This window comes from Phascolarctos cinereus, unplaced genomic scaffold (assembly GCF_003287225.1).
Source record: "Phascolarctos cinereus isolate Bilbo 61053 unplaced genomic scaffold, phaCin_HiC Scaffold_3;HRSCAF=262, whole genome shotgun sequence".
NCBI classification, from domain to species: domain Eukaryota; kingdom Metazoa; phylum Chordata; class Mammalia; order Diprotodontia; family Phascolarctidae; genus Phascolarctos; species Phascolarctos cinereus.
In genome coordinates, this window is record NW_027555736.1 from 141,176,078 (window position 1) to 141,187,824 (window position 11,747).

Sequence of the window (11,747 nt, forward strand, 5' to 3'; positions counted from 1 at the left end):
GGAAAGACTTCTTGCAGAAAGTGGGACTTTTTCTGGACTTGAAGACAAGGAAGCTATGAGACAGACATAAGAAATAGAGTGTTCCAGGCACGTGGAATGGCCGGTGGAAATGTTCACAGTGGGCTGATAAAGTGTCCTGTGTGAGGAACAGCAAGGAGGCCAGTGTTTCTAGATTGAAGAGCATATGGAGGAAAAGAAAATCCCATTCCCTAAAAGCCTCAACATTGTCAAATGGTGCAATACCCAAAACTGATATAGTTTTATTCATGGAAGTGACGTTAAAGAAGACACATTGCCATCTCCTTTGCTGCTATACCCTAAGGACCTTGGGGCCATTACATCTAACTTGAAGCTGAAACTTTCTCTGTCATCTCCCCCATTAGAAAATGAACTCTTTGAAAGTAAGGACAGTATTCTCTTACATATTTATCTTCAGTGCTTAGTGTAGTGATTTCTCTGTGTGTTTGTATATGTATGTGTATACATACATATATACACATATATACACACAATATATATACACGTATGTATACATGTATACATACATATATACACATATATACACACAATATATATACACACACTATATACACACATATGTATACATGTATACATACATATATACACATATATACACACAATATATATACACATATGTATACATGTATATATACATATATACACATATATACACACAATATATATATACACGTATGTATACATATATACATACACATATATTTAATATGTGTTTTTTCATTCATTCATTCATTCCTTTCTTAAGTGGACAAGTAACATTGAGATTTCAAGAAATTAGCACAAATAATATCATTTAAGGAGCTTCTAGAGAGCCTCAAAATCTATAGAATACATCTTCTAGTCGGACCCTGTGGAGAGCATTCTACATGACCATGACACTGGTGAGCCTCAGTCTAGCTCAGCTCCAGTGGCCATCAATCATCAAGGGAAATAATTCCTATGGAGAAGGTAAGGGACATTCCCAAAACCACCTCCACCAATTAGATGTTTATGCTTCACATAATATTGCTAATTAGAGGCTTATTGAATCTTTGGGTTTCATCAATCAAAAAGTGTTAACATATACCTAGAAAAAACCTTATAACAGACTTTAGGCTACATTTTGCTGGGTCAAATGCTTTTTGTTATCAACAAACAATATACACAGCAGGATCATGTATTCTATATATCTTCAGGCATTAGTGAGTCTGTGAAGATCTGACATATCATGGAAAATCATTAATTGCTTGTTTTCTCTTCATATTTTCATCATTAATTAAAATTGAATATCTTCATATTTCATCATTTTCATCATCATACCAATGTATAGATCATTCTTAAAAAGATTCTAAAGAGATGCAAAAGTACAGAGATGGATCAGTAGTTGTTATTTTCCTCAATTTTGGTAACATGATTCACGAGATTTTTTTTTTCTTTACATCATTGGCATTCTTCCTCTGTCTAGGATACCTTCAAAATGGAGCCTTCAGTTCTTTCAGATTTATGATGCATGGATTTCTTCTGTGTGTCTGGACCAGATTTCTCATATTCAATTCAATTTCCACTTCTAATATAGCACATTGGCTATAATTATTAAAATGTAATATTTCTTCCATCATTAATGCTAAGAATAAATCACTATAGAAATACTGATGAAACTATTCCATTTTTTTCTATTTGTTATTCTCTTTTCAGTTTCCTTTAGACATACTCATGATTCACTTAGTCCTCACGCCAAAATTTATGCAGATTCTTTCCCCAAAATACTTTTTGCTATTTTGTCTGGCAATATTGTTCATAATTTTCCATTTTCCTTCATGTTTCCTAGATGATTTTGTATTCTAAACTGGTGTTACCAATGACTTCCATGTGTTAAAGAAGGACAAACAACTTCAGTGATCTTCTGTGTCTCTGTATGTGAAGGAAGTCAAATATTTGCTAGCTGACATGGCTTCTGGGCTCTTTTGGCCTCCTTATTGTGATGACTACATAACATAGGTGGAACTTCTGTAAGAAATGGTGACAACAAAAATGCCTCTATCTTGTTCTCATTTTCTAGCCATCAGGCTTCTTAGATGGGTCGAATTTGTAGTGTTTTCTCATCTTTGCTCTTTTAATTTGCAGTTGATTTTTATCTCCAACTAGTTAAGTGTCTAATTGTACACAGACAACTAATTCAGAAATGGCTTCCCATCAGTAATCAGTCATTTCTTGCGAATTAGGATATAGTTAATTTCTTTTTTGTGCATGTGTGATGTTATTTGCTCCTATCATATCTGATGTTTTCTGTCTTTTTTCTTGAATAAAGTATTGACAACATAGATATGTAGGGTTTCTGAGTAACCTTTAAGCCTTTGGCCACCTTAGTTTCCTAATACCCAATCATATTTTCCAGTATATTTTTTTCATCATTACCTTGCCCAAATTCACATTTATTTCACTCATTATCAAAGTATATCACTGACTTAGTTAAGCTCTTCATTGAACATGAATCAATCAATACCAAAGTAAGTCACATGAATTAGAATGTTATGATGTCCCAAAGACTGATATTGATCCAACTCTGGTTCTTAGGTTCTCTCCTTCATGTGTAATCTTGATCAATATAGCCTCAAACAGAAAAAAAAAAGGCAGCCTGGAAAGCAGATGTCACGCAAGATATAAGACCCAAACAAATTCAAGAAGTTGATTCACAAGTAAAAATCCAGGAACCAAAGCAAGAGAAAAAAAAAAACAAATTCTGACAATAGCCATTTGGTTGGGTGTAGAAGGGAGCGAAGGAGCAAGACATTTATTTTTGCAATCTGTAGAATGTCTCTATTTGACATGAACAAAAAAAAATCCCTTGGTGCCAGAGTTGAAAAGCACCTCAGGGGACAATTAGTCCCACCTGTACTAGAACAAGAAATCTATTTACAAAATACTCAAAGAATAAGAGTTTTGTTTGCCTCCTTTTTTCAAGTAGGAGAGGGGAAGGTAGAAAGGAAAGAAAATAGATTTCTGTTTCTTGAAAATCTTAAATATAAAAATTTAATAAAACAAATAACAACATACTCGATAAGTGAGTGACCATTCAGTCTTTCCTTGAACACCTCTAGATGAGGTGTAGCATCCTAGATGCCTAGACAGCTTTTTATATTTTTGAGCATCTATAATTGCTAAAAAAAAAATCTTTATAAGCCTTAATTTGCCTTTCTGAAAATGCCACCAATTATTGCTAGTTCTATATTGGACTAAGAAGAGCAAATATAATTTTTCAAGTGACAACCCTTCAAATACAGAAGGGAAGTAGAATCGCTAAACAGTACATAAGGATCCCCACAAACTGATTGACTTAGAAAACCACATATTAACATTATCTATGTTCTATTGTATTTTTATTTATTTTTGTTAGTTATTTCCCAATTACATTTTTATCTGGTTCCTGCAGCACTTTGGGCTGCTGCAGGCTTCAGTGTGGACCATGGGCAGTGTGTTTGACAGCTCTGCTGTAAAGTAGTTATCGTGCTTGGGTTAAGTAGTTTTAGTTCCTTCAACTAACCCTAATTTGGAAATAATCTCAATATCCATTATTCTGGTTGTCCCCCTCTGGTTACTTTCCAGCTTGTCAATATTCTTCTTAAAATGTGACACTCAGTTGAAGCATATAATATTCCAGATGAGGACCAGTCATGGCAGAGCACAGTGGGACTCTCCCCTCTCTGATAACACTGTACTCTATGTATCTCTAAGTGAATCCTTTAATTTTTAATTTTTATTAATTTTAACTAATAATAATAATAATAATAATTTAATAATATTTTTGGCTGTTACATCCATTGTTGACTCAAATTGACTTTGAAGGATGACCTTAAAGGCCGAGGGCTATGAAAGGGCTGCCAAGATTATTGTAACCTTGGAGAAGGCAGTTTCAGTTGAGTATCAAGGTAGGAAACCAGAAATTGAGAAGCTGAGAAATGAGTGGTAAGAACAAAAGTAGAGGCAACGAATGTAGACGGTTTTTTCTAGGAGTTTTTCTTTTTTTGTGAATTGAAGAAGAAACATGTACAAAAGCATGAGCAGGTAGCAGGGTCAACTTAAAATTTCTTAAGGAAGTGGGAGATCTGAACATGTTTGCAGAGGTAGGGGCAGGCATTCCAAGCAATAGGAATTTGAGTGGAAATTTGAGTCGTGTGTTTGGAAGCCAATTAAAAAAATGAGTCTTTCTGAAGCAGAAATTCATTTGGGGGACTAGTAGCAGATACATTTGTAAAGGTCTTTTGGGGCAACTTTATGGTTGAACTTAAAGCTCAGTGGAAAGTTCTATCCTTCTATACTTAATAAAAAGTCATTGAAAGTTTTGGATCATTGGAGTGACATGATGAGGACAATGTTTTAGGAAGGCTGATCTGGAGATAATTGTCAGGGCTCACCAGTAGCAGGCTGCTTCAACCAACCTATGTGTGAGGTGATAAGGACTAAGAAAATGAATGGCAGCAGAGAAAATGGAAAGAAACAGATAAAGTTCAAAAAGCACTTTGAAAGAAGAATCAACAGGACTTGGTCTCTTATTAGATATAAAATCAAAATTGCTAGGAGGTTCAATGAAAAGTAAACTGAATTTAGAGCCAGAGGAGTCAGATTCAAACCCTGAATCTGTCATTTACCACTTGTGTTACTTATGTATGTCAGTTTTCAGTTTTCTCAGCCATATAATAAGGGGCTGGACTAGATGACCACAAAGGTCTCTTTTACCCCTAAATCTTTGATATGATATGATATGATATGATATGATATGATATAACTGAGTTCTTAAGCCTGAGTAACTGAAACAATGAAGAGATATTAACCTGTACCCATATGGAGCAATTGGATATACAGCACAATTATCCAACATACCAGAATAGCTAATGAGTCTTCAGGGAAGTAGTGACCTTCTTATTTGTTTGCAAAAATAAAAATATGCCAAACAAAAAAATAATATAAATGTCTTATTAGTGATAAATAGCAAGTAACAACTTTGCAACTCTGATAAAACTTTAAAAAGAGGGTATTTATAGGAAATGTACTCTTTCCCTTTTTTTTGTTATATGCCACTATGCCAAGGGACTGATTTTCCATGTTATGAGAAATGCTTGAGCTGTTCTATTTCAAGATGTATTTTAGTAACTCATGTCAGATGGACTGTTGCACTTTTCTCTGGAATATGGCATATGGCTTTTTGAAATGTGCAATCAATGGAATGGAAGGATCAGACTCTTCATGTTTGTGTCATTTAGCATCCAGCTAACCAAACATGTTTCTACCAGGCTGCCCTTTGTACAGACTTTAGGTTGGAGCCCACAGATGTCTATAAAAGGGAATCTATAAAATGAAATGTGCCTGGCCTGAGCACATTTCGACATGTTCAGATTGGAGGGTGAAAACCACAAAGGACTGAATATTTCAATTAAAGTCAGTTTACCATAGCCAAGAAAGGCACTAGCATCCCTAATAAAATAATTATAGTTCAGTGGATAGACTTACAGGCTCTGGAGTCAGGAGCACCTGAGTTCAACACCTTTAATCATAAAACACAAAATCCAAGGTCCTTTATCCTCTTACTAGGTAAGGACTCAACTTCTGAAGAAAGGATTTGCTGAAGAATATTATAAAGATTGCCACTTGAGAAAAGCACTTTAGTCAATGCTTTGTTAGTTTGGCTCAAGTTACTGTGTGTTCTTGTAAGTAATATATTATTTGTATTGTTAATTAATGTATTAATGTAAGTAAAATGTATTTTTTCCAAAATATTATAAGACCCAGGCTTTTCATTAATTTAGGTTAGCCTTCCCTCTCTTCCTCACCACTACCTAATTAGTCTGAATTAGGATCAACCAAATTCGAATTTTCATCATGTAAACCTACAGGCCCAACCTTAGAAGCTGGGTCCAAAAGATTAGCTAATCTTTTTCTTCTTCTCTTCTTTAGGTAAGCTTATCAAAGACATTCAGTAGCAGATTGGAGAGAGCACCTGCCTTCCCAGAAAGAGAAAAAGATAACATAGATGACCCTCAAATACTGAGGCACACAAACCACTCTGGCAAATGAAGTCCTACTCCGTACCTATTTGTTACTACGAAAACACTAGTTCAAAACCTAAATATGTAACTGTAGGTCGTAAGTGAGAAATAGTGTGATTTAGTGCAAAGATGAATATTGGTCCACAGGGTTGCTAGTCCTGGCTCTTTAAATAACTAGGTTAGCTTGAGTAAGTCATTTTACTTCCTTGGGCTCCACTACTCTCAACTGTACAATGACGAGATTGAACTGTTAATCCCTTGAACATTCATTGACTTCTCTGACTAAATGCCTGGATTGAAGTAGGTAGAGAGGTATTTATTGTGTGGTCACATTTGGTTTTTTTTTCATATTCTTAAGCATTCCTGAGAAGATACCTTTTAGAACCTGTGGCCACACAAAGCACTTTAGATTAACACTAGAGCTGGGGATGCAGTGTGAGGGAGAGGGAATTCTTTTAGCACATATGCTATTGTCTTACACTGCAAGGAGCCAAAAGCCCAAATACTGAATCATCTGCTCCAGTCAGATAACTTTACCGGATGTTATCTTAATGCTTATAGTAAAATTCTAGTGTCCCTAGTCTGTCTCATTGTCAGGACAAATAAAAAGCCTAGAGCAGTTCCATGTATCAGGTTGAATCAGCCATTCAAATAATAGTAAGAAAGCACTTTGTACTCCTTTTATGCACTTGCCATATTCTAATTTCCATTACATTCTAATTTTCTATCATATTTCTATTAATGTGGGGGGGATGTGTACAAATGTCATCTCATCACACATACTAATATGGCATAGTGGATAGAAGATAGAGCTCTAGTCTTGGAGTCAGGAAAACTTAGGTTCAAATTCCTCCACAGAGACTTGCTTAGCTGTGTGATCCTGGGAAAGGGGAAGAAAACAGGCATTTATTAGACACCTACAACATACCAGATACTGTGCTAAGCACTTAACCAATACTTTCTCATTTGATCTTCACAACTCAGGAAGGTAGGTGTTATTATGATCCCCATTTTACAGTTGAGGAAACTGAAGCAGACAGAAATTATGTGACACATACCCAGGGTTACACAATTAGAAAATGTCTGAGGCTGGGTTTGAACTAAGGTTTTTCTGACCCCAGACCCAGACCTCTCTTCATTGTGCCCCCTAGCTGCCTCAAACAGGAATTTAATTTTTCAGAGCCTTAGCTTTCTTATCTGTAAAATGGGGATAATATCATCTACCATACTGGGTTTCTATAAGGATTAAATGAGATAATACATTAAAGTGTTTTGTAAATATTAAAGTGCTATATGAATATGAGCTAATATTCTTCATCTTTGTGTTCCTCCCCAATATCTACACACACAGTCTAACCTAGGATATTACACATATTAGATTCTTATTAAATGTTTGAAGAATTAATGAACATGATGATAATGATGATGAAGAAACCTAAATCTACATAGTCATGAATCCCTCTCTATCTTCTTCATGCAAAGAGGATGCCAGAGGGTGATTGCTTTCAGGTGTTAGAAAAAACGTTCAGGCCTCACAGAACAGCACCATTTGGACCTGTGGGTGGTAGCAAATACGGATGGGTATCCATATGAGGGCTAAGGCTGCTGAGAGGCATACAGACCTGGAAAGAGATCTGTGCTAAAGGCCACTACATACACATGTCCCTGGAGGGAATGAACCAAACACACGGGAATCTGGATAGAGTCCTGTAAGGTAGGGCATTGTATCACTACATCTATGGGGACCCCAGGGAAGAACAGCTGGCACCTGAGATACGAAGTGGCAGTAGAATAACAGAGCATAGAAATGGGGAGAAATATCAACATGGCAAGGAACCATAGAACATCTAGGCAGATGAGGACCAAATGCTACCCCGATTTCTTCTTCTACCTTCAGTTCTATGTCTCCAACTGCCTAATAATCATCTTCACCTGAACATCAATGCTCCTTAAAATCAACAAATCCTAAAACGAACCAACCACGCTGCCCCTACACCATCTCCCTATCTCCATGAATGACATGGTCTTCATCCCAAGTTCATCAGCTTTGGCTCTTCCCTTTACCTGATTCCTTACAGCCAACCAATCGACCAAAAAGCATGTATTAAGCACTTACTATGTGCCCCTAACTGTGGTAAGCCCTGGAAATACAAAGGAAAAACAAAAGAAATCCCTATCCTGGAGAAGCTTACATTCTATTGCCAAGTCTCATGCATATTACCTCTCGAGTATCTTGCCTTTCCTCCTCTTGGCTCATACTTGCAACTACCTTGGTCCAAGCCTTCACAATCCTCCCTCCCCCAATACTGTAATAGCCTCCTAATTGGTTTTTCTACCTCCAGTCTTGAATTCATCCTCACCCAGCTTCCCAAATAACTTTCATTCCCAGTTCTGAGCATGTCCCTTCCTATGCAAAAGCCTCAAGGCCTCCCTTTGCTTATAGGGTATTGCTTAGTGGGGTTTTTATAATCTTATTCCAACCTACATTCCCAATCTCATTTCACATTATTCCACATTCACTCCACATTCCAGCTGAGCTGTTCATTTCCTGCAATTTACTGCCTTCCTGCACCGAAAAATGTTTTTGTACCCTATGCCTCAAAAGCATACATCTAAGGGAGACAACCCAGAGGGCACCTAGCCAAACCCTCTTATTTTTACAGAGGGGGAACCGAGGCCCAGTGAGGTCAAATGACTTGCCCAAGGTCACACAGGTAGTAAAGTAAGCAGGGGATATGGGATCATTTTTTCCACCTGTTGAAATCCCTCTCTTACCTTAAGGTCAAGTACAGTTTCTACCAATTCATGGAGCCTTAAACAGCTGCAAGTAATCTCTCCCTCCTCAAATTGTTCTGAGGTACTGGGCTTGGATCTCCCAGTTGCCCCCATCACATTCTCCATTTATCATTATTTTTAATACGTCAGTCTCCTCTAGTAGATTATAAGTTGTAATGTTTGCTAAACATTCAGTGGATATCTTTTGCTGTGTTTCCTATGAGAGAGTGCATTTCTATTAGAAACGGGGAAGAAGTGATCAAAGAAGCACCTGCAGGGAGGTCATTATCTAGAAATGGGGAACACTGTTTCCCCCACCCCCACCGCCCAGTACTACACTCAAAACCAGTCCTTTCCTGTTTGGATATTAAAAATGACTCAGAATGCTATGAATTGGTTATGTTAGTAGAAATCAGTTGAATGACTTTTGTTTCCTTTAACATGAAAGCCCATTTAGAGACATGTTTCTAATAGCTAAATTCTAAATTAGAAAAAATATTTGCGTAAAAATAAATAAAACTTTATTTCTTTTTACAAAATAGCTGCCAGGGCCCAGGCCTCCTGGGGTTAACAGAAAGCACCAGGAATGGAGGAGTGAAGCTGGGCCACTGTCAGAGAAGTATGGATCTCAGCTCCAACTCTCCCTGGCCCAGCAAACGGTCCCGCTCCAGGCCCCGGCCCTTGTTCTCGGCCTTGACCCTCACAGCTGTGCGCCGCAGGTCGTCCTCCGACAATCCGTCGAAAAAGAAGTCCTCGTTAAAGACTGGATTTCGGCTCCGCCGGACCACGGCGCTGCGTTGTTTGCGCGTCTTGCCGGGAGGTACCAAGGTGAAGCTGACTCTGCAGCCGATGGCCCCCGGCTCAGTGGTGCGGCTGTAGAGACCCTCGGCTCTGAGCAGGCGGATGCGCAGCCGCCGGGACACCGGACAGTACTTGGTCGCCAAGTGCAGGGCCCCGCCGTCGTGGTCCAGGGCCACGGTGGTCTCGACCTCCAGGCGTTCCTGCTGTGGGCCCAGAGGGGATGGGGACGGGGTTGGGGATGGAGCCCGTGCCCGAGCAGAGTCGGGCTGGCAGGTGGCTGGCAGGGTGACGCGACCTGCGTCCCGGACGGCATCATAGTCCTCATCATCATCTTCAGCGCTGGAGACTGAGCGGGCCCGGGCCAGAACGCGGCTCCCACTAACTCGCAGCGCCCGGCCAAAGAGCGAGTCCGGGGCCTGAAGGAGGCGGCGATAGCGCGGACGGCTCCGGGAGCAAGGGGCGGGAGCGTCCCGGGACCGCGGGGAAGCGCAGGGGGATGAGCTGACAGAGGAGGAAGAGGCAGTGTCGGGGCCGCCTGGCATGCCCCTCTGCCCACGTGGGTTATAGGAAGCGTTGGTGCCGCCGCCACCGCAGTAGGTGTGAGCCCGAGGCCGCGGGGACTGCAGGACAAGGGCGGCAGTGGCTGCAGAGCCCCCGAGGAAGAGGGATTCCTTGCGGCGGGTATTCGGGCTCTCCAGCAGCGCGCAGAAGCCATACGAGGTCGGCCGGCGCGGCAGGTGCGGCAGCGAGAGGGCAGCCTGCGAGCGCGGGTCCCAGTCGGTGAGGTCTGGGTCCTTCCTGGCTCCCACAAGCGCTGGCCGCAGCGCCACCTGCCCAGTGCTGCTGCTTGAGTTCTGACTGTGAGACCACATGTCAGGTTCCACAGTGCAACGTCGGGGAGTGGAGGTAGAGGAGTCAAGAGGCTGGAAAGCAGGAACGGCGTGGGAAGGTAGCCGGGGTGGGATGCAGAAAGCCGGGATGCGCCCCGGAGTGAGCACGTTGCAGAACGGAGACACTGCCGGGCTCTTGGACACGAAATCCACAGCTGCCTTCTCGGGCTCCAGGGCCGTGCTCACTCCCGTGGAGTCGCGTAGTTTCTCTAAAAATCGCATTTCCCCGACTCTAAGGCAGGGAGGGAAGATTGGAAATATTTCTATTGAAGAAAGAGATGTGGTGTGAGCTTCCTTCTCCAGAGATAGACAACTGCGTCCCCTTCCCCCACTGTTCCATTCGACTAACAAAAACTCCTGAACTCACTGTCTCTGAGCAGACACACTCAGAAACAAATGTATGCGTGTATTCCCCCACCCACCCAAACATGCTCAGGTAAATACTTTCTCAATATTGAACCAGTTACCTTTTAAAACTCAATGTTTCCTCCCTCCAGTCACCTGTAGCTTTGACTACTGAACTGCTGCTCACTGGTCCGTTTTAAGAGGTTGCGGCTTGGGACTTTTGCTTCAGCACTGGAGTGAGGGACAACTGATCCGTTCTCTTATATCCTGGCCCCAAAGGGCCTTACCCAATGGAGACCTTGGATGAGCGGATACAGCAGGAAAAAAGCCGGCCAACTCCGCCTCTTACCTCACCAGAGAGGCCAGCTGAGGGATAATGCTCTCTAGGCCGCTGAGGTGCAAATTCTTGGCAGCTGAATAGCAGCTGTCTCTGAACTGTTTTGGGGAAAGGAGTTGTTATCTTCATCCCGGAAGAGAAAACTTTCAAAGTTTCTTTAAAAGGATAGGTTTTCCAGTCACAGATTAGGAATAATTAGTAGTTGCTGAATTCCCCACCATCCCTGGAAAGGGAGAGACACGCCCTAGCAAATTTCCTGGCATATGGAGAGAGTGAGGGAGAGCAAGGAAATAGGAAATGGACAGAGTTCTCTTCATGCTTCAGATAAAATTACACGCCCAATTGTGCTACAGTACAACCCCTGAGACCCAGAAATTGATTACAGTTTATTCCGGTAACTGTCAAAGCCAGCTTCCCTCCACCCTCCCTAATACAAACATCCATTGAGCAGAATCAGCAACCTCAGAATTTTCAAAATAACTTTTAAAATTTTTTTCAGTTACCAAAAGCATTTTCCTCTCCCACTACCCCCCTACCCAC

At 40.9% G+C, this 11,747-nt stretch overlaps 1 protein-coding gene across 2 annotated transcripts; it reads right to left on the bottom strand.

Annotated features, from left to right (window-relative positions):
* Positions 1 to 9,338: 9,338 nt before the first annotated feature.
* LOC110195774 (C2 calcium-dependent domain-containing protein 4B-like) lies at positions 9,339 to 11,176 on the bottom strand. 2 transcript variants are annotated; one of them, XM_020968674.2, is made up of 2 exons: positions 10,993 to 11,176; positions 9,339 to 10,788 (listed from the first exon to the last, which is right to left on the bottom strand). In XM_020968674.2, the coding sequence occupies exon 2, from the start codon at positions 10,745 to 10,747 to the stop codon at positions 9,446 to 9,448; it is 1,302 nt and encodes a 433-aa protein (XP_020824333.1). In that variant the 5' UTR covers positions 10,748 to 10,788; positions 10,993 to 11,176; the 3' UTR covers positions 9,339 to 9,445. The 2 variants fall into 2 exon arrangements, with proteins under 2 accessions (XP_020824333.1, XP_020824332.1); XM_020968673.2 differs by having other exon boundaries at positions 9,339 to 10,757; positions 10,993 to 11,175.
* Positions 11,177 to 11,747: the final 571 nt, after the last annotated feature.

Bases quoted from the DNA above. Each gene is read 5' to 3' on its own strand.
- LOC110195774 (XM_020968674.2), bottom strand. From the start codon at position 10,747: ATGCGATTTTTAGAGAAACTACGCGACTCCACGGGAGTGAGCACGGCC.